At 41.7% G+C, this 26957-nt stretch overlaps 1 protein-coding gene across 12 annotated transcripts in view; it reads left to right on the top strand.

Moving 5' to 3' along the window:
• LOC127000869 (uncharacterized) overlaps positions 1-26957 on the top strand; it is a 64952-nt gene that overhangs the window by 33942 nt on the left and 4053 nt on the right. For 4 of the 12 annotated variants that reach the window (XR_007754592.1, XR_007754596.1, XR_007754591.1 and 1 more), the window contains 5 exons: positions 6554-6628; positions 7019-7074; positions 10895-11011; positions 19798-19869; positions 26318-26377. Coding sequence is in view for 7 of the 12 variants with exons in the window: in XM_050864971.1 (XP_050720928.1) it covers positions 10895-11011; positions 19798-19869; positions 26318-26377 (249 nt within the window). In the remaining 5 variants the exon portion in view is untranslated. Of the gene's footprint in view, positions 1-6553; positions 6629-7018; positions 7075-8515; positions 8886-10894; positions 11012-19797; positions 19870-26317; positions 26378-26957 lie in introns of those variants that run through there. The other 8 variants (XM_050864971.1, XM_050864975.1, XR_007754597.1 and 5 more) reach the window with 6 other exon arrangements.

Raw genomic sequence — 26957 nt, 5'->3', positions numbered from 1 at the left:
TCATCCTCACACAAACCATTTCATAATACATATCAAAGCATTTGTGATCAGTTTACACATCATCTATTTTGGGGGGGTTAAATTATGGCACAAATTTGGCCTGTTGCTGCTACACGGTAAAGCCACAAATTTGGCCCGTTGCTGCTACCGGGTAAGAAACATGATCCCGCAGCTACCGTGTTAAGCATAGGATGCATGATATATGTTTGCCAAAGTGCTTACTACACACTGGATATATTATGCATGCAAAATTGGTTTTGCTTTATAATATAGTTAGATTAATTTGATTTATTTATTCAGCCCTTGACAGAGAGGAAAGTAATATTTCTTATTGTACAAGGGACTTACCACAGACATGTCGCCAACCTGATTTTGTATAAGTTTAAACCCAGGAATAAGTCACCTCCAATCCTGGCATCAAAGTTCCTTAAGCCCCTAACTCACTCACCGGTGCTAATGCAGGAGTCAAGTCATCATTATACAGTAAATATTGGTGTGAAAAAGACTCCTAATATTGGCCGCATCATGTGGAAATACATATTAAAAGGAAGCCTAGCCAGCAGGGAGGGAGGAGGAGGCTCACTACATGGTTTGGTCTCAAAAGCTAACAGGCTATATTTTCACCTGCAAGGGTAGATATATATTTTTCTGCTTACTTTTTGCCTTATTTTACAGCCTTTGACAGAGAGGAAAGTAACACACACAAACTGATCACAAATGCTTTGATATATAATATGAAATGGTTTGTGTGAGGGGTGATTTTTTCTCATTTTTCTTGCTTGGAGGGACCATTAAGAAACATGATCCCTGCCACCACCGGGTTAAGTTAAAGTTTTCTAAAGAAAGAATTGCTACATTACATTTGTAAGTCACTGACACAACAAAAACACTCACCACCATCACTTTGTTGATGCGTCATGGACAGCGATATTAGGTAGGGTTAGATACACGGGAGCCAAGGTTCAGAGGAGCTGCCTCGTGCAGACTCCTATGTTCTTATGTCACTGGACGAGGTGGAAGGATGCTTGGGTGCCATAGTAGGTGTCAAAATGCAGTGTGTGTATTCCAGAGAAACGTTCCACTCACAGTGCTGGCTAGCTTCAGACTGAGGAGAAAGACAGCGTCTCCGCCATAGCAGGGCACGATAACAGAAAACCTTATTCCCGATAACCGATAACTGATAATGAAAACCTTAACAACACCCTGCGCCAGATCCGAGATCGCTACGCGCGCTAAATTTCAAATGTCGCTATTGAATATGACAAGCTTTCAGCCATAAACTCAACATAATCATCATGTATTATATATGAAAACATGCAGAATTAAATGGTACACATAAAGAAACTCACTACGGCCAGGCCAAAACAACACCCACAGCTGTGTCCGAGATCGCCCCGCGCGCTAAATTTCAAATGTCGCTATTGAATATGACAAGCTTTCAGCCATAAACTCAACATAATCATCATGTATTATATATGAAAACATGCAGAATTACATGGTGCACATAAAGAAACTCACTACGGCCAGGCCAAAACAGCGCCCTCTGCTGTGTCCGAGATCGCCGCGCGCGCTAAATTTCAAATGTCGCTATTGAATATAACAAGCTTTCAGCCATAAACTCAACATAATCATCATGTATTATATATGAAAACATGCAGAATTAAATGGTGCACATAAAGAAACTCACTACGGCCAGGCCAAAACAGCGCCCTGCGCTGTTTCCGAGATCGCCTCGCGCGCCAAATTTCAAATGTCGCTATTGAATATAACAAGCTTTCAGCCATAAACTCAGCATAATCATCATGTATTATATATGAAAACATGCAGAATTAAATGGTACACATAAAGAAACTCACTATGGCCGGGCCAAAACAACACCCCGCACCGTATCCGAGATCGCCATTCACTAAATTTCAAATGTCGCTATTGAATATAACAAGCTTTCAGCCATAAACTCAACATAATCATCATGTATTATATATGAAAACATGCAGAATTACATGGTGCACATAAAGAAACTCACTACGGGGCCAAAACAAGATCGCCTTCGCGCAAATTTCAAATGTCGCTATTGAATATAACAAGCTTTCAGCCATAAACTCAACATAATCATCATGTATTATATATGAAAACATGCAGAATTACATGGTAAACAGCGCCTCTGCTGTGTCCGAGATTAAATTTCAAATGTCGCTATTGAATATAACAATCTTTCAGCCATAAACTCAACATAATCATCATGTATTATATATGAAAACATGCAGAATTAAATGGTGCACATAAAGAAACTCACTACGCCGGGCCAAAACAGCGCCCTGCGCCGTATCCGAGATCGCCACGCCGCCAAATTTCAAATGTCGCTATTGAATATAACAAGCTTTCAGCCATAAACTCAGCATAATCATCATGTATTATATATGAAAACATGCAGAATTAAATGGTACACATAAAGAAACTCACTACGGCCGGGCCAAAACAACACCCCGCACCGTATCCGAGATCGCCATTCGTGCTAAATTTCAAATGTCGCTATTGAATATAACAAGGTTTCAGCCATAAACTCAACATAATCATCATGTATTATATATGAAAACATGCAGAATTACATGGTGCAGCTAAGAAACTCACTACGGCCGGGCCAAAACAGCGCCCTGCGCTGTCCGAGATCGCCACGCTCTCCAAATTTCAAATGTCGCTATTGAATATAACCAGGTTTCAGCCATAAACTCAACATAATCATCATGTATTATATATGAAAACATGCAGAATTAAATGGTGCACATAAAGAAACTCACTACGGCCGGGCCAAAACAACACCTCGCACCGTATCCGAGATCGCCTCGAGTGCCAAATTTCAAATGTCGCTATTGAATATAACAAGCTTTCAGCCATAAACTCAACATAATCATCATGTATTATATATGAAAACATGCAGAATTAAATGGTACACATAAAGAAACTCACTGCGGCCGGGCCAAAACAACGCCCTCTGCCGTATCCGAGATCGCCATTAGCTAAATTTCAAATGTCGCTATTGAATATAACAAGGTTTCAGCCATAAACTCAACATAATCATCATGTATTATATATGAAAACATGCAGAATTACATGGTGCACATAAAGTAATTCACTACGGCCGGGCCAAAACAGTGCCCTGCGCCGTATCCGAGATCGCCACGCCGCCAAATTTCAAATGTCGCTATTGAATATAACAAGCTTTCAGCCATAAACTCAGCATAATTATCATTTTATATATGAAAACATTCAGAATTAAATGGTGCACATAAAGAAACTCACTACGGCCAGGCCAAAACAACACCTCGCACCGTATCCGAGATCGCCATGTGCTAAATTTCAAATGTCGCTATTGAATATAACAAGGTTTCAGCCATAAACTCAACATAATCATCATGTATTATATATGAAAACATGCAGAATTACATGGTGCACATAAAGAAACTCACTACGGCCGGGCCAAAACAGCGCCCTGCTGTGTCCGAGATCGCCAGCCGCCAAATTTCAAATGTCGCTATTGAATATAACAAGCTTTCAGCCATAAACTCAACATAATCATCATGTATTATATATGAAAACATGCAGAATTACATGGTGCACATAAAGAAACTCACTACGGCCAGGCCAAAACAGCGCCTCTGCTGTGTCCGAGATCGCCGCTGCAAAATTTCAAATGTCGCTATCGAATATAACAAGCTTTCAGCCATAAACTCAACATAATCATCATGTATTATATATGAAAACATGCAGAATTACATGGTGCACATAAAGAAACTCACTACGGCCAAAACAGCGCCCTCTGCTGTGGCCGAGATCGCCGCGCTCGCTAAATTTCAAATGTCGCTATTGAATATAACAAGCTTTCAGCCATAAACTCAACATAATCATCATGTAAGTCTAGGTGAGTAGGGTAGTAGTAGCCTAGTATAGTAAAATCACTGAGAGCTGATGCCATATATATATATATATATATATATATATATATATATATATATATATATATATATATATATATATATATTTATATATGTAGTGGGTATTGGGTATATCACACACACACACACACACACACGTCAATATGGTCACTGGGCACAGCATGGTGAGCTCTCCTCCTCTCCTTGCCAGCCTCACTGGTTATTTGTTTTCCTGAGACAGATTTATTTACGATAATGACCATTTTTTAGTAAGTATTAAACTGTTTGCATGGACAAAATAAGGAGAAAGAAAAGGTGTGAAATATGCACTTTAAATTTGGTATTGGCCAGCAGCCTCATCAGTGGCTGTCAGCCAGTGAGGAACAGGGAAAACTGACACGCTCTCCCTGTGGAAGGTGCTTCTCCTCAGCCAATCCATTTTAGTAAGACTGGGAATGAGGAGGCGCAACAGAGGTGAGCGGGGGAGGACAGGTCGACTGGTGTTCAGTAAAATTGTAAGATACGAATACCCTACGACGTGACGTGTTATATTAAGTGTTCGCAGTACTACATTATCAGCTGTAATTGCAGGAAGGTGGGTGGTGAGTTATGCGCATAGCTGGGCGTTATCGCGATACTTTATCGCTGATAACAAAATCGGGTTGTCGGCCATCCGCTGCTTATTTAAATATATATCGGTATCTTCGTTATTTTTGTAACCAAACTAGTGATAATCGCTACTTTTTTTCCGCCTCAGAAAAAAAAACACGTTGTCTCCTCCTTACTCGCATGCGTGGCCCGGGTGCCCGGTATTTTATGAAAAAACTTGGGGGTATGAATTATCTTTGGCGAAGAGATTTCGTACTTAGATCATCAACATTAAAATACTAGGTTGTTTTTTTATGTTAGACTCAAAAATGAATACATCAAAGAGAAAAATCATTTAGCTTTGCCCCAAAATGATTATTCACTACCTCAAATTTGATATTCCATATTCGTTTGTGAGCATGCCATGGTATTGAAGGCACCCGGTGTTGTGTTATTTGGTGTCCCATCGTCAAAAGCTGGCGCTTGTGTTAACAAACACTGGTCTCTCGTGCACGAACCATGTTCAGACAAATAAGCGTAGCCCTGTACAGTCTAACAAAGCTTTTTAAGACATTAGTTGCTGGAAGGCTGAATCAGACATAGTACCACCATCCTCGCTGTTTCTAGAACGACACTCTGTACATATAAATACAACTCGTACAGAGTGTCGATCTAGAAACATCAGGATGGTGGTGGTACTGTTTGTCTGATTCAGCCTTCCAGCAACTCTAAATTACGGTTAAAAAGCTTTGTGAGACTGTTCAGGTCTACGCTTGCTGGTCTGAGCACGTGCAGTTCACGAGAGACCACTGTTTGTCGGTGGGGACGCCAAATAACACAACACGGTTCAGGCGTTTCTAGTATTACCGTCCATAGGTACGTGTCAACGTGTGGTTTTCAGGTTTTGTAAGTTTTCTTAAATACAGATAATGAAAATTTGAATTCATCAATGTTTTTCTATCTGAAATATCAATATAGTATCATTTTCCCCTATCGGACGTATCGCCAGCTAGTGCCGGAATTGTGGATCAGTATCGGTTATCACCTATAATTGTGTCTCCAGTTAAGGAATGTTGGTTATCAGCGGTAAGGTTCTCCATTACCAGTTATCAGTTATCGGGAATAAGGTTTTCTGTTATCGTGCCCTGCTATGGTTATGCGAGCCAGGGTGGGCACCTGCTGGAGGCTAGGTGGGCGCGGGGTGGATAGGTTTAGTAGGGTTGAGTAAACGTGAGAATTACAATAACATTAATCCTCATGATTCCCTGGTAGCACGTATATAATTTGTTTAATATTATTAGGTAGTATTAATGGTTTATATGGATCATGTGTCCCTCGTTCAGTAAAAAATAGTAGTTGCTAATAGGCACACCTAACACAACCAAAATATGGGGTACACACTTGGCGCAGGGACTGTTTTGGGGTGTCATTGAAGGTAACAGGCTCAAGAGTGGCCTGTCCAGATATTTTGTTTTTTATTTATTGATGATCCACGAGACATCCTAGAGTTAAATCAAAGTATGTGGTTATCTTTGTATTCATTCCTACACACTCTGGTAATATCTCTGTGGGGTCTGATTCACTTATTAGAGTGAAATTCTATTGTGAAAAACAGCCACAAATTCGTGTCACTGGTGAAAATGAAACTGATAATTTAAATTTTGCCACCATGAAATATATACAAATAGATAAATTTGAGTGACTTCACCTGCTTTGCACAGTAAAAATATGCTATTTCAGGCATCTGACACCCTCAAAAAGGCGTGCGCACTCCTCTGGCCTAGGAGCTTCAGCCTGGACATTGTGGTTAGGTCATTACATACTCAAATCAGGACTAGGTTTTGGGAGACAGGTCAGGTCATTTTGTAGACTTGTGATACTGGGCTAGACTGCACTGGGTACACCACACGCTGGAGTTGCACCCAGTTTATAATGATATCATTTTGGAGCAGTGAGTGATGGGCTTTTTTTTTACTGTAAAAATAAAAAGTATGTTGATGTTTACACAGTTAATTGACACCAAACTTGATTTGCAGACACTACCAAACGAAGAAGAGGAGGAGGAGGAGGAGGACTGGGAAGAAGACGAGGAACACAGGAGGAACCCATTGGTGAGTGTTAATTTATTTTTTCTAAAATGGTTAACGAGCAGTCAAGGAATTTTGATAATAAGGAGGGAAAGTTTGCAGCCAGGAACACCTTGGTACTGCAAACACACACACACACACACACACACACACACACACACACATCAACTGGAATGTTTTCAAGATGCCTTAATACCACAATGTTGTTTTAAATTTGTAAGTTTGGGCAGGAAAATGTTTAAAACTATGACCCTGTGTCTTGGGAAGGTTCTGACCCCGACCCTCTGGTGGTAGTGGCTGTGTGGAAGGAAGGAAGGAAGGAAGGAAGGGTTCAAAGTTGAAAGGAATTTATATTTATATGTAAAATGTATCTTAAGGTTTACACAGAGCAATGACTCCTTACTTGAATTACAGAGAGAACAAGAAGAAGAAGAAGAAGAAGAAGAAGAGGAGGACACAGGAATTCCTTGGTAAGTGTTAATTTATTTTCCTCTATTTTTTTTTCCATTTATCAATATTTTCCTTGCTTCTTTGTTTTCCTGTCTTCATTTTCTTTCTGTAATGGATTGTTCTGAGGAAGGAAGGAAGGAGGGAGGGAGGGAGAGGAAAGGAAGGAAGGAAGGAAGGAAGGAGCAATGGGAAGGGAAAGAAGGGAGGAAGGAAGGAGGGATGGAGGGATTAAGGAAGGAAGGTAAAGAATTTTAGGAATGAGGTAGAGAAAGAAGGAATGAAGGAGGGAAGGAAGGACAAAGATAGGAAGGAAAGGGAAGGAGAGAAGGAAGGAACAGAGAGAGAAAAGAACAAGTGAATAACAGAAAGAACAGTAATAAAGGAAGGAAGGAAGGGAGGGAGGGAAGGAAGGAAGCTCAGTAAGAATGTATCAGTTTGTAAGAACACAAACATGGGATCAATTTTTTTTTACTAAACACAGAAATAGCAATTAAAAGGTCAAGGAGAGGTCAGGGGAGAGAGGTCACCTTCCTGCCTTCCTTCACTATGTATGTATGTATGTATGTAGGAGGGGAAGGGAAGGAAGGAAGGAAAGAGGGAAGGGAGGGAGAGGAATGAGGGAGGAAAGGATGGAATGAAGGAAGGGAGGCAAGGACTAAAGGAGGGAGGGAGGGAAGGAAGGAGGGATTGAAGGAAAGAAGGAGGGAAAGAGGGAGAGAAAAGGAAAGGAAGGAATGGAGGAAAGGATGGAATGAAGGAAGGGAGGCAAGGACTAAAGGAGGGAGGGAGGGAAGGAAGGATGGATTGAAGGAAAGAAGGAGGGAAAGAGGGAGAGAAAAGGAAAGGAAGGAATGGAGGAAAGGATGGAATGAAGGAAGGGAGGCAAGGACTAAAGGAGGGAGGGAGGGAAGGAAGGAGGGATTGAAGGAAAGAAGGAGGGAAAGAGGAAGAGAAAAGGAAAGGATGGAATGAAGGAAGGGAGGCAAGGAATAAAGGAGGGAGGGAGGGGAAGGAAGGAAGGAAGGAGGGAGGGAAAGAGGGAGAGAAAATGAATGTAGGACTATCTTGTGCGTCAGTCAGTTGTTGGCAATGTCCGCCATTTCTTTCCCACATTCAAGATTGGTTACTCCAAGGAAAAAAATCCAAGACGCGTCCGACACAGGCGTAAGTGACCACAAGGTGTCGTATTTGCCGACACTTTACGGTCAATGTTACGCGCCCATGACCCAGCCCAGCCTGAGACAGCCTTGGTGTGGGCAGACCACCGCCCGTGTTCAGTCATTGCATGTGGCCACTGAAATGAACCCAGTCAGAGTGGGGTACACCGTCCACCAATTGAATCCCATGTCCGCCATACCCGAGAAATGTCCTCCGCAGTGCCCCCAAAAGTGAAGGTTTTTATATAGCAGTGCGGTGTAATACTACTAACAGAGCTTTTCATGGGTGGTTTTCCTGTTCCAGGTGCAGAAGTCTTGTGAAACTGTCAGCAGGGTCACATTAAACTCTAGCAGATGAACCTGACTCAGTAAAGGTGGTATATCACTCATCAGGCAACAACAACATGACAAAATAATAATAGGCCGAAGTGATAGCGTACTGGACCCACATTCGCCGCGTGATGGACGACGCGGGTTCGAATCCTCACGCTACCACGCTGTGTGGGGCCGGGAAGATGTGCCGTGGGCTCAAACCCCCCCCCCCAAGCGACTCCCCCTGACCAGGGAGGGAGGGGATACAATTACTTCAAATTACATTGAATACATATGAAGTTGTTTTAATATGAATACAAATACCTTCTTGTCATAATTGGGTTTAGCAGTGTTGTAAAGTTATCTAAGATCAGGAGGGAATACAAGTGTTGTGGATTACAATACCAATACAGTACTTCAAATTACAGTGAATAGAAATACTGTTTTGATATGAATGAATACACCTTCTTGGCATAACAGCAGTGTTCTAAAGATGTACAAGGTAGTGTAGCTCATAACCCTGTACTCAACACAGTGCTAACAAGAAGGCTGTTTTGATATGAATGAATACACCTTCTTGGCATAACAGCAGCAGTGTTGTAAAGATGTACAAGAGCTCATAACCCTGTACTCAACACAGTGCTAACAAGTCCCCAGGAGGCTGTGTGGACTTGTAATGCCTGCTATTACAGATGATAGATTTTGAAGTGTTCCTCAGATAATTATTTGCACAATACAAATACTTTTCCCTTGTATTCCAATCACAATGAGAATGCTTTGATTTCTATCAATAGTTATACCAATACAAACACACCCAAATATGGTATTCCAGTGTATTTGAATAGGAATGGGGGTGGAGGCGGCCTTGGCCCTGAACTGTCAAGCCGCTCAAGTGTCATTTCCCTCATTGTTAAGGTGGTGGGCAGCTGTCAGGTGCTTGTCAGGGCAGGCTCGTCAGGTCACCTGCTGTGTGGAGCGATGACTCGTGTTCAGGTGAGGCCACTCACTGGCAGCACTGTTGATGAAGACCCGTCACAGCCGAGGCATTCATGTGCAGGTAAAAAGTTCACAGGGAGAGAGAAACACTGCTGTACAAGATGTTAATTAAAAGTGGGAATACTACTATGAGCTATGTTAGTACAGTAGAGCCCCATTTAGCGTGAGAATTAGGTGGATGAACGCGGTCGCGCTAACTAAATTTGCGCTAATTGAATAAAGTAACCAATATGAAAAAAAGTTATTTGGTGCACACGTGGGTCTGACTTTTGGGTTTGATAATTACTCAAAATACGCAGTCATCAGTTATGCGGTTCACGCTAATTGATCTCGCGCTAAGTGGGGCTCTACTGTAGTTATGTTAGTGCAGTATTGGTATACAAGAATACCATAGTACTAGTGTTTGTTAGATAAACATGCAGGAAGCAAAGAAATATCGCTGAATTAGCGCCGGGATGAGCTTACAAAATATCCAAGTTGGTGTTTGTTTGCATTTAGTGTGTGGGAAAATATACCAGTAGAGTACTTGCAAAACCTCCATCCATGGCTATGATCTGCCCATGAAAACCTTCTCTGTGGCCTTGGGAAACACATGTAATGACACATTGAAGGAGATGGAGAGATGGTACCTTATTTCAGTGTGCTAAAATGGTACCATGAAGGCAGCCTGCACACACACACACACACAATGTCTGGGGCCCTCACATGCATGGACTTCATCTCATATAATCTTGTGGGCCTGTACTTCAGTTGCTTGCACTATAATCCATGTAATTTCCTCTAAAATCTATGTAATTTCCTTTAAAATCCATGTCTTTTCCATTCCCAAACTGGGGCCCATATAGCAGACTGAAGGAGCCCATAGTTCAAGGTTAGTTTAAGTCTTGAACTAACCTTAACCTATGGCGCCCTTCATTGTGCTATATGGTCCCCAGTTTGGGAACCAGTGGATAGAAGGATAGATAGATAAAGGGTGATAGATAGTTATAAATAGATAGTTTTTTGTGTGTTTGCAGGGGTCACTGTTCCTTAATGGCACAGAGGAAGGGTCACACCGCCACCAGGCTCTTAAAACTACCCCTGGAAATGCACTAAATTCCTAGAAAAAGTGTGTCAGATATGTGTTTTTTGGCTTCACGGCACAGACCTATGGTCATACTACCACCTCCAGTGTCTTAAAACTATCCTTGGAAATGCCCCTAAACTCCCTTGAAAGCCTTGTCAAATGTTTTCTTTATGTAAAAAAACAAATATGAGAGAGAGAGTATCAATTAATTATCTTATACAGCCCTTGATAGAGAGAGAGATTTTATAATATATTATCCCATGCCGTCTTTCCCGGTACAAGACTTTGAGAGTGGACACATATTTGCAGGTTGGTGTAGCAGTGCCGGGAGGTTCCATAACACAGGGCACTCCTCACCTCAACAACAGTCTCTTCACCGACAAGTAATTCTTCGCCAACAAGCTTTTCAGCAGCTTGGAGAAATAGGTAAGCTTTCTCTACTCATTTCCTGCCCTGCCTTCATTACCCCCGCCAGAAGCCCCCAAAGGGTGAACCCGTTATATTGAGCTGTAAAATGTTCAGCAGCTCACTTAGTAACCCAGTGTGTTGTAAAATGTTCAGTACATCCCCTTGCTTAGAGGGAAAGGCCTTTTAACCCAGTGGTGGTGGTAGCAGTGGGGATCATGTTTCTTAATGGTCCCCCAAGCGAGAAAAATGAGAAAAAATCACCCCTCACACAAGCCATTTCATAATACATATCAAAGCATTTGTGATCAGTTTACACATCATCTATTTTGGGGGGTTTAAATCATGGCACAAATTTGGCCCGTTGCTGCTACACGGTAAAGCCACAAATTTGGCCCGTTGCTGCTACACGGTAAAGCCACAAATTTGGCCCATTGCTGCTACACGGTAAAGCCACAAATTTGTTCCATTGCTGCTACACGGTAAAGCCACAAATTTGTCCCATTGCTGCTACACGGTAAAGCCACAAATTTGTTCCATTGCTGCTACACGGTAAAGCCACAAATTTGGCCCGTCGCTGCTACCGGGTAAGAAACATGATCCCCGCAGGGTTAAGCGTAGGGTCCATGATTATGTTTGCCAAAGTGCTTACTACACACTGGATACATATTATGCATGCAAGATTGGTTTTGCTTTATAATATAGTTAGATTAATTTGATTTATTTATTCAGCCCTTGACAGAGAGGAAAGTAATATTTCTTATTGTACAAGGGACTTACCACAGACATGTTGCCAACCTGATTTTGTATAAGTTTAAACCCAGGAATAAGTCACCTCCAATCCTGGCATCAAAGTTCCTTAAGCCCCTAACTCACTCACCGGTGCTAATGCAGGAGTCAAGTCATCATTATACAGTAAATATTGGTGTGAAAAAGACTCCTGATATTGGCCGCATCATGTGTGGAAATACATATTAAAAGGAAGCCTAGCCAGCAGGGAGGGAGGAGGAGCCTCACTTCATGGTTTGGTCTCAAAAGCTAACAGGCTATATTTTCACCTGCAAGGGTAGATATTTATTTTTCTACTTACTTTTTGCCTAATTTTCCAGCCTTTGACAGAGAGGAAAGTAACACACATAAACTGATCACAAATGCTTTGATATATAATATGAAATGGTTTGTGTGAGGGGTGATTTTTTCTCATTTTTCTTGCTTGGAGGGACCATTAAGAAACATGATCCCTGCCACCACCGGGTTAAGTTAAAGTTTTCTAAAGAAAGAATTGCTACATTACATTTGTAAGTCACTGACACAACAAAAACACTCACCACCATCACTTTGTTGATGCGTCATGGACAGCGATATTAGGTAGGGTTAGATACACGGGAGCCAAGGTTCAGAGGAGCTGCTTCGTGCAGACTCCTATGTTCTTATGTCACTGGACGAGGTGGAAGGATGCTTGGGTGCCATAGTAGGGGTCAAAATGCAGTGTGTGTATTCCAGAGAAACGTTCCACTCACAGTGCTGGCTAGCTTCAGACTGAGGAGAAAGACAGCGTCTCCGCCATAGCAGGGCACGATAACAGAAAACCTTATTCCCGATAACCGATAACTGATAATGAAAAACCTTAACAACACCCTGCGCCGTATCCGAGATCGCCACGCTCGCCAAATTTCAAATGTCGCTATTGAATATAACAAGCTTTCAGCCATAAACTCATCATAATCATCATTTTTATATATGAAAACATGCATAATTAAATTGTGCACATAAAGTAAATCACAACGGCCAGGCCAAAACAACACCCGGCTCCGTATCCGAGATCGCCACGTTGGCCAAATTTCAAATGTCGCTATTGAATATAACAAGCTTTCAGCCATAAACTCAACATAATCATCATGTATTATATATGAAAACATGCAGAATTACATGGTGCACATAAAGAAACTCACTACGGCCAGGCCAAAACAGCGCCCTCTGCTGTGTCCGAGATCGCCGCGCGCGCTAAATTTCAAATGTCGCTATTGAATATAACAAGCTTTCAGCCATAAACTCAACATAATCATCATGTATTATATATGAAAACATGCAGAATTACATGGTGCACATAAAGAAACTCACTACGGCCGGGCCAAAACAGCGCCCTCTGCTGTGTCCGAGATCGCCACGCGCTAAATTTCAAATGTCGCTATTGAATATAACAAGCTTTCAGCCATAAACTCAACATAATCATCATGTATTATATATGAAAACATGCAGAATTAAATGGTGCACATAAAGAAACTCACTACGGCCGGGCCAAAACAGCGCCCTGCGCCGTATCCGAGATCGCCACGCGTGCCAAATTTCAAATGTCGCTATTGAATATAACAAGCTTTCAGCCATAAACTCAGCATAATCATCATGTATTATATATGAAAACATGCAGAATTAAATGGTACACATAAAGAAACTCACTACGGCCGGGCCAAAACAACACCCCGCACCGTATCCGAGATCGCAAGTGTCGATAAATTTCAAATGTCGCTATTGAATATAACAAGGTTTCAGCCATAAACTCAACATAATCATCATGTATTATATATGAAAACATGCAGAATTACATGGTGCACATAAAGAAATTCACTACGGCCGGGCCAAAACAGTGCCCTGCGCCGTATCCGAGATCGCCACGCTCGCCAAATTTCAAATGTCGCTATTGAATATAACAAGCTTTCAGCCATAAACTCAGCATAATCATCATTTTAATATGAAAACATGCAGAATTAAATGGTGCACATAAAGAAACTCAATACGGCCAGGCCAAAACAACACCTCGCACCGTATCCGAGATCGCCACGCGTGCCAAATTTCAAATGTCGCTATTGAATATAACAAGCTTTCAGCCATAAACTCAACATAATCATCATGTATTATATATGAAAACATGCAGAATTACATGGTGCACATAAAGAAACTCACTACGGCCGGGCCAAAACAGCGCCCTCTGCTGTGTCCGAGATCGCCACGCTAAATTTCAAATGTCGCTATTGAATATAACAAGCTTTCAGCCATAAACTCAACATAATCATCATGTATTATATATGAAAACATGCAGACTTAAATGGTGCACATAAAGAAACTCACTACGGCCGGCCAAAACAGCGCCCTCTGCTGTGTCCGAGATCGCGAGCGCTAAATTTCAAATGTCGCTATTGAATATAACAAGCTTTCAGCCATAAACTCAACATAATCATCATGTATTATATATGAAAACATGCAGAATTAAATGGTGCACATAAAGAAACTCACTACGGCCGGGCCAAAACAGTGCCCTGCGCCGTATCCGAGATCGCCACGCTCGCCAAATTTCAAATGTCGCTATTGAATATAACAAGCTTTCAGCCATAAACTCAACATAATCATCATGTATTATATATGAAAACATGCAGAATTACATGGTGCACATAAAGAAACTCACTACGGCCGGGCCAAAACAGCGCCCTCTGCTGTATCCGAGATCGCCATTCGCGCTAAATTTCAAATGTCGCTATTGAATATAACAAGCTTTCAGCCATAAACTCAACATAATCATCATGTATTATATATGAAAACATGCAGAATTACATGGTACACATAAAGAAACTCACTACGGCCAGGCCTTAACAACACCCTGCGCCGTATCCGAGATCGCCACGCTCGCCAAATTTCAAATGTCGCTATTGAATATAACAAGCTTTCAGCCATAAACTCAGCATAATCATCATGTATTATATATGAAAACATGCAGAATTAAATGGTGCACATAAAGAAACTCACTACGGCCGGGCCAAAACAACACCCCGCACCGTATCCGAGATCGACACTCGCGATAAATTTCAAATGTCGCTATTGAATATAACAAGGTTTCAGCCATAAACTCAACATAATCATCATGTATTATATATGAAAACATGCAGAATTACATGGTGCACATAAAGAAACTCACTACGGCCGGGCCAAAACAGCGCCCTCTGCTGTGTCCGAGATCGCCACGCTCGCCAAATTTCAAATGTCGCTATTGAATATAACAAGCTTTCAGCCATAAACTCAGCATAATCATCATTTTTATATATGAAAACATGCAGAATTAAATGGTGCACATAAAGAAACTCACTACGGCCGGGCCAAAACAGCGCCCTGCGCCGTATCCGAGATCGCCACGCGCCAAATTTCAAATGTCGCTATTGAATATAACAAGCTTTCAGCCATAAACTCAACATAATCATCATGTATTATATATGAAAACATGCAGAATTACATGGTGCACATAAAGAAACTCACTACGGCCGGGCCAAAACAGCGCCCTCTGCTGTGTCCGAGATCGCCATTCGAGCTAAATTTCAAATGTCGCTATTGAATATAACAAGGTTTCAGCCATAAACTCAACATAATCATCATGTATTATATGAAAACATGCAGAATTACATGGTGCACATAAAGAAACTCACTACGGCCGGGCCAAAACAGTGCCCTGCGCCGTATCCGAGATCGCCACGCTCGTCAAATTTCAAATGTCGCTATTGAATATAACAAGCTTTCAGCCATAAACTCAGCATAATCATCATGTATTATATATGAAAACATGCAGAATTAAATGGTGCACATAAAGAAACTCACTACGGCCAGGCCAAAACAACACCTCGCACCGTATCCGAGATCGCCACGTTGCCAAATTTCAAATGTCGCTATTGAATATAACAAGCTTTCAGCCATAAACTCAACATAATCATCATGTATTATATATGAAAACATGCAGAATTACATGGTGCACATAAAGAAACTCACTACGGCCGGGCCAAAACAGCGCCCTCTGCTGTGTCCGAGATCGCCTCGCGCTCTAAATTTCAAATGTCGCTATTGAATATAACAAGCTTTCAGCCATAAACTCAACATAATCATCATGTATTATATATGAAAACATGCAGAATTAAATGGTGCACATAAAGAAACTCACTACCGGGCCAAAACAGCGCCCTGCGCCGTATCCGAGATCGCCACGCGAGCCAAATTTCAAATGTCGCTATTGAATATAACAAGTTTTCAGCCATAAACTCAACATAATCATCATGTGTTATACATGAAAACATGCAGAATTAAATGGTGCACATAAAGAAACTCTCTACGGCCAGGCCAAAACAGCGCCCCGCGCTGTATCTGGGATCGCCGCTCGCGCCAAATTTCAAATGTCGCTATTGAATATAACAAGCTTTCAGCCATAAACTCAACATAATCATCATGTATTATATATGAAAACATGCAGAATTAAATGGTGCACATAAAGAAACTCACTACGGCCGGGCCAAAACAGCGCCCTGCGCCGTATCCGAGATCGCCATTCGCGCTAAATTTCAAATGTCGCTATTGAATATAACAAGGTTTCAGCCATAAACTCAACATAATCATCATGTATTATATATGAAAACATGCAGAATTACATGGTGCACATAAAGAAACTCACTACGGCCGGGCCAAAACAGCACCTGCGCCGTATCCGAGATCGCCGCACGTGCCAAATTTCAAATGTCGCTATTGAATATAACAAGCTTTCAGCCATAAACTCAACATAATCATCATGTATTATATATGAAAACATGCAGAATTAAATGGTGCACATAAAGAAACTCACTACGGCCGGGCCAAAACAACACCTCGCACCGTATCCGAGATCGCCACGCACGCTAAATTTCAAATGTCGCTATTGAATATAACAAGCTTTCAGCCATAAACTCAACATAATCATCATGTATTATATATGAAAACATGCAGAATTACATGGTGCACATAAAGAAACTCACTACGGCCGGGCCAAAACAGCGCCCTCTGCTGTATCCGAGATCGCCACGCGCGCCAAATTTCAAATGTCGCTATTGAATATAACAAGCTTTCAGCCATAAACTCAGCATAATCATCATGTATTATATATGAAAACATGCAGAATTAAATGGTGCACATAAAGAAACTCACTACGGCCAGGCCAAAACAACACCTCGCACCGTATCCGAGATCGCCACGTGTGCCAAATTTCAAATGTCGCTATTGAATATAACAAGCTTTCAGCCATAAACTCAACATAATCATCATGTATTATATATGAAAACATGCAGAATTACATGGTGCACATAAAGAAACTCACTACGGCCAGGCCAAAACAGCGCCTCTGCTGTGTCCGAGATCGCCACGCTAAATTTCAAATGTCGCTATTGAATATAACAAGCTTTCAGCCATAAACTCAACATAATCATCATGTATTATATATGAAAACATGCAGAATTACATGGTGCACATAAAGAAACTCACTACGGTTGGCCAAAACAGCGCCCTGCTGTGTCCGAGATCGCTTAAATTTCAAATGTCGCTATTGAATATAACAAGCTTTCAGCGATAAACTCACCATAATCATCATGTAAGTCTAGGTGAGTAGTTAGTATATATAAATATATATATATATATATATATAGATATATATATATATATATATATATATATATATATATATATATATATATATTTATATATATATATATATATATTAATATATGTAGTGGGTATTGGGTATATCACACACACACACACACACACACACACACACACACGTCAATATGGTCACTGGGCACAGCATGGTGAGCTCTCTTCCTCTCCTTGCCAGCCTCACTGGTTATTTGTTTTCCTGAGACAGATTTATTTACGATAATGACCATTTTTTAGTAAGTATTAAACTGTTTGCATGGAGAAAATAAGGAGAAAGAAAAGGTGTGAAATATGCACTTTAAATTTGGTATTGGCCAGCAGCCTCATCAGTGGCTGTCAGCCAGTGAGGAACAGGAAAACTGACACGCTCTCCTGTGGAAGGTGCTTCTCCTCAGCCAATCCATTTTAGTAGTACTGGGAATGAGGAGGCGCAACAGAGGTGAGCGGGGGAGGACAGGTCGACTGGTGTTCAGTAAAATTGTAAGATACGAATACCCTACGACGTGACGTGTTATATTAAGTGTTCGCAGTACTACATTATCAGCTGTAATTGCAGGAAGGTGGGTGGTGAGTTATGCGCATAGCTGGGCGTTATCGCGATACTTTATCGCTGATAACAAAATCGGGTTGTCGGCCATCCGCTGCTTATTTAAATATATATCGGTATCTTCGTTATTTTTGTAACCAAACTAGTGATAATCGCTACTTTTTTCCGCCTCAGAAAAAAAAAAAAAACGTTGTCTCCTCCCTACTCGCATGCGTGGCCCGGGTGCCCGGTATTTTATGAAAAAACTTGGGGGTATGAATTATCTTTGGCGAAGAGATTTCGTACTTAGATCATCAACATTAAAATACTAGGTTGTTTTTTTATGTTAGACTCAAAAATGAATACATCAAAGAGAAAAATCATTTAGCTTTGCCCCAAAATGATTATTCACTACCTCAAATTTGATATTCCATATTCGTTTGTGAGCATGCCATGGTATTGAAGGCACCCGGTGTTGTGTTATTTGGTGTCCCATCGTCAAAAGCTGGCGCTTGTGTTAACAAACACTGGTCTCTCGTGAACTGCGCATGTTCAGACCAGTAAGCATAGACCTGTACAGTATCACAAAGCTTTTTAACACATTAAGAGTAGTTGCTGGAAGGCTGAATCAGACATACAGTACCACCATCCTCGCTGTTTCTAGAACGACACTCTGTACATATAAATACAACTCGTACAGAGTGTCGATCTAGAAACATCGGGGATGGTGGTAGTGGTACTGTATGTCTGATTCAGCCTTCCAGCAACTCTAAATTACGGTTAAAAAGCTTTGTGAGACTGTTCAGGTCTACGCTTGCTGGTCTGAGCATGTGCAGTTCACGAGAGACCAGTGTTTGTCGGTGGGGACGCCAAATAACACAACACCGGTTCAGGCGTTTCTAGTATTACCGTCCATATGTACGTGTCAACGTGTGGTTTTCAGATTTTGTAAGTTTTTAAAAATACAGATAATGAAAATATGAATTCATCTATGTTTTTTATTTGAAATATCAATATAGTATCATTTTTGCCTATCGGACTTATCGCTAGCTAGTATCGGAATTGTGGATTAGTATCGGTTATCGCCTATATTTGTGTTTCCAGTTAACGAATATCGGTTATCACCAATAAGGTTTTCCATTATCAGTTATCGGTTATCGGGAATAAGGTTTTCTGTTATCGTGCCCTGCTATGGTTATGCGAGCCAGGGTGGGCACCTGCTGGAGGCTAGGTGGGCGCGGGGTGGATAGGTTTAGTAGGGTTGAGTAAACGTGAGAATTACAATAACATTAATCCTCATGATTCCCTGGTAGCACGTATATAATTTGTTTAATATTATTAGGTAGTATTAATGGTTTATATGGATCATGTGTCCCTCGTTCAGTAAAAATAGTAGTTGCTAATAGGCGCACCTAACACAACCAAAATATGGGCTACACACTTGGCGCAGGGACTGTTTTGGGGCGTCATTGAAGGTAACGGGCTCAAGAGTGGCCTGTCCAGATATTTTGTTTTTTATTTATTGATGATCCACGAGACATCCTAGAGTTAAATCAAAGTATGTGTTTATCTTTGTATTCATTCCTACACACTGGTAATATCTCTTTGGGGTCTGATTCACTTATTAGAGTGAAATTCTATTGTGGAAAACAGCCACAAATTCGTGTTACTGGTGAAAATGAAACTGATAATTTAAATTTTGCCACCATGAAATATATACAAATAGATAAATTTGAGTGACTTCACTTGCTTGATGTTTACACAGTTAATTGACACCAAACTTGATTTGCAGACACTACCAAACGAAGAAGAGGAGGAGGAGGAGGACTGGGAAGAAGACGAGGAACACAGGAGGAACCCATTGGTGAGTGTTAATTTATTTTTTTCTAAAATGGTTAACGAGCAATCAAGGAATTTTTATAATAAGGAGGGAAAGTGTGATGTTTTTTTGTAGTTTTGATAAGTTGTCGAGGGGGAGAAGGCCCCCATTAGATAGCTTACACTATAGCTGGTCTGTTTCATTAGGGGGGTCCATGGGCGCACAGCCCCCTATTAGGGGGTTGAATGGGCAAAGACCCCCATGAGGTAGCTTACGGTATTGTTGGGCTGGTTTAGTTAGGGGGGTCCATGGCTGCGGGGGGGGGGCATTATATACATCCATTTAGACTTTGTGGATCATCTTTAGTGGAGGTAATTCTCTCTCTCTCTCTCTCTCTCTCTCTCTCTCTCTCTCTCTCTCTCTCTCCATTATCTATCTTGGTCGCTTCCATTAAAATCTTTCTTATATTTTCTCCCTCTCAGCAACAGCTTTCTCCCTCTCTGTTCCGTCCTTCTTGGCTCGGGGGCTCTTAAACAAGGCGTCACAGTGCAGGGAGGCGTTAACATGAGCCCAATCAGAGTGGGATGGACGCAGGAGAGATTTGAATTTAATCTGGGTTTTGATGACACAATATTAACTATATCCTGGGATTGGTATTATAAGACACTTTTGCTTCTCATGTCAACTATGTTCTGTATTTCTGAAGGTCAAAGAGGGGGCAATCGGGTTCTAATGAGTGTTTCTTCATGTTCAGGGTACAGAGGAAGGGTCAAACTACCACCTGGTCATAAAACTATACTCCTGGAAATGTCAAAGACTCCTAGGAAAGCCTTGCCAAATATGTGTTTCTTTAGGTTCAGGGTACAGAGGAAGGGTCAAACTACCACCTGGTCATAAAACTATACTCCTGGAAATGTCAAAGACTCCTAGGAAAGCCTTGCCAAATATGTGTTTCTTTAGGTTCAGGGTACAGAGGAAGGGTCAAACTACCACCTGGTCATAAAACTATACTCCTGGAAATGTCAAAGACTCCTAGGAAAGCCTTGCCAAATATGTGTTTCTTTAGGTTCAGGGTACAGAGGAAGGGTCAAACTACCACCTGGTCATAAAACTATATTCCTGGAAATGTCAAAGACTCCTAGGAAAGCCTTGCCAAATATGGAAAATTAAATAGTTTGGAAAACCTGACCATTGTGTAGCGAGGTAGAGGGAGGCCTTCCCCTACCTTCTGACAGCTATCAAATGTCAGGCTGGGGAACACAATTAAATGACCTCTAAGGCAGTGAGAAAAGCAGAGTGGCTACACTGCATGTACTTTCTGGGAACAGCACAGCTAAAATCACACACTGACTCATGAAGAATTTTATTTTATTTTATATTTTTTACAATTCAATATTCTTGTATCCAGCTATGTCGCCCCCAACCCAGGGCCTTGGTTACCCCCGCCCCCCTATACGTTTGCCACTGGTACAATGAGGTCTCCTTTTTCCAGTGATCATTCCCTTCCTAGTGCAGCAGCCAGTGTCGGTGGATATGCTATCCCAACCTGTCAAGGCGTGTATCTCAACATTTAATGAAGGGATTTGCTTCTCTTTCTCACAAAGTTATATTTCAACTTGAAACACGCAATCTATAGACAGTTATATGTAAAAATGATAGTACCTTTACATTTATTAAACCTCTGCGGCAGTAGTTATCGGCGACACGAGAGCTTTGTGAATGGTGACATTGGCACAGTGGACAGCATACCCTTGCTGGCACTCCTCATGATGTCATCAGTGTTATGTGAATGCCAAATTCAAGGCAGTTAACAACATATAGTTGATAGCAAGGAGCTCTGTCAATCCCACTTTGTTGGTGAGGCACAAAACTGTGAAGTAAACGCTTGGTGCATCCGCCCCTGAGGTCTGGCAGCGAACAAAGGGAACCCACGCCACTGTCCTCCACTTGTACAAACAGGGTACACCAGGGCACCGATCACAAGCCAAACTTGTGATTACTTTTTGCTTGTGAATCAAAACACTCGTAAAGTCAGGCACTCGTAAACCCATGCAGCTTCGGTAGACTGCTCCCGAGAGTGTCATCTGACCCTCGCTCTGAAAAGGTTCCCCTCCCCTGACATAAGCTGTACTTTTCCAAGCAAGATCTGTTGTGAATAGTATTGTAAAACTCTGTGCTGTAATATTAACCATGGCAATGCGACTACGTACTCCGCTCCTCTAAGACGTCTTAACCCATCTGCTGCAATTGGCACGGATTTGATTTTCACTGTTAGCCTGGTAACATATACTTCCAGGTCTTTCTCTGCCTCTGTGGTGGATAGTGGAGTGTTTCCCATGTGGTATTGGTGTGCTGGATATTCCCTCCCAAGTGCAGGACTTTACGTTTTTCTTCACTGAATTGTAGCAGCCACTTTTTGTTCCATTCCTGTAGCTTGGTGATGTCTTCCTATAGGAATTTCTGCACTCAAGGGGTTAACTCATGAATGAACTGACTAACTAACTAGCTGACTAACAGGGACCCTGGCTTCCATAAACTTCATATTAACCCAAGACTCTCAGCTCACTATTCTCAGGTGCTTTTGCTTCCCACATCTTTATTTCCCAGTGCCAAAAAGGAGATCAATCGAGCTCTAATGGGTGTGTTTTTTAGGTTCATGGTACAGAAGAAAGTTCAGATTACCAGCAGGGTCATGAAACTACCCCTGGGAAAGCTTTGTTAAATGTGTGATTCTCTTCATGGTACAGAGGGAGGGTTAAACTTCCACCAGGGTCCACCTGGGTATTCTGAATCCTGGGAAGCTGGTTCTGACTGCAGATTTTGTGACCTCCATCAGGCATATAGGTGACTCCCTCATTAGTTATTGTATGCTGCACTTGTATGACCCTGGTGGTAGAGAGACACCCTCCTTCTGTACCATAAACCTAAGAAACACACATTTGACGAGGCTTTCATGAAGGTTTGCAGCATTTCCAGAGGTAGTTTGATGACCCTGCTGGTAGTGTGACCCTGCTTCTGTACCATGAACCTAAAAAACACACTTTTGAGAAGACTTTTGTGGGAGTTCTCACCATTTCCAGGGGTAGTTTTATGACACTGGTGGTAGAGAGACCCTTGTTCTGTACCATGAACCTGAGAAACACTCGTTTGAGAAGACTTTTGTTGGAGTTCTCGGTATTTCCAGGGGTAGTTTGATGACACCAGTGGTAGTTTTATTGATGTAGTGGTCAGTTCTGGTCCCTGTACAGGTTCTGCAATAAAAGTCCTGTGCCTTATTCCTTCAGAGCCATTGGTAGTGTCACCTTGAGAGGTTTATCCCGGTAGCAGCGGGGATCATGTTTCTTAATGGTCCCTCCAAGCGAGAAAAATGAGAAAAAATCACCCCTCACACAAACCATTTCATAATATATATCAAAGCATTTGTGATCAGATTATGTATCATCTGTTTTGGGGGGTTTAAATCATGGCACAAATTTGGCCCGTCGCTGCTACACGGTAAAGCCACAAATTTGGCCCATCGCTGCTACACAATAAGCCACAAATTTGGCCCGTCGCTGCTACACGATAAGCAGTGGTTAGCACACTCGGCTCACAACCGAGAGAGCCCGGGTTCGATTCCCGGGTGGAGTGGAAAAAATTAGGCGGCTTTTCTGATACCCTACGCCCCTGTCCCCTGCCCACTAAACAAAACTTTCCAAACTACGTGTTAGCCCTGTGTACCCAAGCTCAGTGAAGGAGAGAGGTGCCAGTGACTCAGGATCACAAGTGCACTGATGAGCCTTGACGAGATAATGCATTGCTCATATGCTGTGAATACATCGTTGACGTAAGCGTACTATAATAATTGATAATTCTTGAGCGTAAGGGTGCTTGTTCGTATGCAAGATGTCATTCTGGTGCTAACTAACTCAGCTCCGAGTCACTGACATTTGGTCCTCAATGCATTACAGAGATTATTGACAGTTATTATGAGACTGTGGTGTGGATGCAATTATTTTGTCAGCCATTCCACTCAGGACATTGATCGCTATTCTGAGACGCTTCCGACTAAATGCCAAAAAAGAGGAAAATGTGTTCTCAGGAGTTTTTAGAGTTATGGGTACAGAAGCCTTGTCAGACTCCCACCAGGGTCAAAACACTAGCCGTGGAAAGGCCCACAACTCCTACCAAAGCCATGTTAAGTGTGTGTGTGTGTGTGTGTGCTTGGGTGCAGAAACCCTTGATAACATGTAGGGATGTATCGGTATGGGTGGTATCGGCACATTTTAAGAGAACTAATGTACTTTCTTTTTTCTTCCCTTCTATGGGGGAACAATGAGTAGTGTTTTTTTTTTTTTATTAACATTTGATATTGCCTTTTAGCTGCTGGAATTATTGTATAAAAAAATTAATGCACAAGTATAGGTCAAATATTGGGGTATCGGTATCGGTAAAAATTTTGGTATTGGTACATCCTTAATAACATGGACCATTCTCAGGCAGTTTAAATGCTGGGGCTGACCTCATCCTTATTTAATTGAGTCAATGATAACTCTAAGTGGTGGTATAGAACCATAATTACCGGTAAAAGTATACAGAATTATAATATCTGCCAAAATTAATACGTAAAGCACATACTGCACCATAGCTATACGATATATGAGGATGATAGGTATCTATTTAGTAATGCTGTGATTACACTGTTAAAAATCTGCTGCAAGGCTTTGAGGCCTGTCACTAGTGGAGCCTGTGGCCACGTGTCTGCAGACCCATTCATACGTTAGAGACAGACACACCAGTCGGCTGTGCTATTTGACGATGACTGAGGCCTTCACCGTCAAGGATAATGATGACTTTGTGGCGGTCTTGTGGGGTCTGCATTGCCACCAACTTGGGCATGTCTTTGGCCAGTATAGTAAGACAGTTTTGCTTCTTACATCAGCTATTTCTAAGGGCTAAAGAGGGGATCAGTTGGGTTGCAATGAGTGTTTTGTGGGGTTCATGCAACTGAAGAAGGGTTAGGCCAGCACCAGGGTTATAAAACTACCCCTGGAAATGCCCACAACTCCTTGGAAAGCCCTGCCAGATGTGTGTTTCTCCCACTCCACTTCCCTTCCCTTCCCATCCCTTTCCTTCCCTTCCCATCCCAACCCATCCCTTCCTCTCCCATCCCATCCATTACCATCCCATACCATACCATACCATCCCGTCCAATACTAACCCATCCCTCTAAGGGAATTTTGATGCTTGTAAATCCAAACACTCGTACAACTTGTATAATGTAACCCTCGTAAGAAGATGGCTCCACTATAAACACTTGCCTGCGCCATGATGGGCTGGGGCCGAATACCATCCAGGCCCCTCAAGCAAGCCTACCGGCGCAATAGGAGGAGATGTAAAAAAAACAAAAAAAGCAGAGGTATCACTGTGCCGTCAATTATCCCGAGTTAAAAATTCCTTGTTCTGCCGCATACAACTGTTTCCTTAATATAAAGCATGTTAATTTTCTTGGGGGGGGGACTTAGGGCCGCTTTCACAGTCGTTATGTTTGTTTTGATCGCTACCAATGATCGCCGCTGTAGAATTTCCACTTAAAACTGGCCGATGGGGTGGTAGTGGGGTTAGCCTAGCCTTGCCACACACTCTCAACCCCTCTCGCTTCCTCTGCAGCCGCCACCACCCCATAGGCCAGTTTCACGTGGAAAACTATAGCATCGATCGGCGCCATTGGTAACGATCAAAACAAAGCTTCCCTAAGTGCCGTAAGTCTATCATAAGCAGTCTGAATTTAATCTAATTCACCCTAAAGTAACCTTACTCTGTCTTGAATGACCCTAAACTAATGTAATTCACTCATATTACCTAAAACTACAGTTGAATTACCCTAAACTTGCCTTAAAATGATCCCCTTAACGTAATTCACTCCAAGGTAACCTGAATCTGACCTATCCTGACCTTACCTTAATATCCTAACCTTACACTTAACTTATCCTGACCTCACCCTTAAGTGAGGGTTTCAGGACGGTACAGAATTCTGCTAATATTTTCTGCACCTGTACATGTATGTTCATAAGCCCAGCATAATTTTTCATTAACACTATTATTATTATTATTATTATTATTATTATTATTATTACTATTATTATTATTATTATTATTATTATTATTATGCACTATATTCAAAGGTTAGGTTATATATTATGCATTCAAAGATTGTTTTACTAAAGTTATGTTTAAATTTTTTTATTATTGTAGGGCTATTGTATGTGTGAATTGTTTGGATTCTCTCTCTCTCTCTCTCTCTCTCTCTCTCTCTCTCTCTCTCTCTCTCTCTCTCTCTCTCTCTCTCTCTCTCTCTCTCTCTCTCTCTCTCTCTCTCTCTCTCTCTCTCTCTCTCTCTCTCTCTCTCTCTCTCTCTCTCTCTCTCTCTTTCTATAATTTTAGCCTGAAAAGAATTTATAATGACCTCAAAAAATGAATTATCAACTGTACTAATATCTTTACTTATCTTTAGAGACAAGAAGAAGAAGAGGAAGAAGAGGAAGAGGAAGACTGACAGACAGACATTCCATTGGTGAGTGTTAAATAATTTTCCTTCCTTCCTTCCTTCCTTCCTTCCTGGCTCTTGGATAGGTTAGGTTAAAGGGGCTGATTATTAAACATTTCAACGTTGACTGTACCTCATATATCGCACTTGACTGGGGCCGCCAAACCCTTAGGAGAAGCTAAATTGCACTTGCCAAACAGTAGAATCAATGGGGTTTACTCTAATGGGGTCCAGGCCCTCCCCAAGGTACCCATTCCTCCCCCATTACACTCAGGCAATGGTGGGATACATACAGCATGTTAGTTGAAGGGTTAACCCAGTGGTAGCAGCGGGGATCATGTTTCTTAATGGTCCCTATTCATTGCCAGTAAAAGTATACAGAATTATAATATCTGGCAAAATTAATACGTAAAGCACATACTGCACCATAGCTATACGATATAGGACGATGATAGGTATTTATTTAATAATGCACCCATGCTGTGATTACACTGTTAAAAATCTGCTGCAAGGCTTTGAGGCCTGTCACTAGTGGAGCCTGTGACCACATGTTGTCTGCAGACCCATTCATACGTTAGAGACAGACACACCAGTCGGCTGTGCTATT

Source organism: Eriocheir sinensis, chromosome 19, assembly GCF_024679095.1.
Source record: "Eriocheir sinensis breed Jianghai 21 chromosome 19, ASM2467909v1, whole genome shotgun sequence".
Classification (NCBI taxonomy): Eukaryota; Metazoa; Arthropoda; class Malacostraca; order Decapoda; family Varunidae; genus Eriocheir; species Eriocheir sinensis.
The sequence above is the reverse complement of the archived record's forward strand: the minus strand, read 5'-3'. Positions and strand labels throughout refer to the sequence as shown.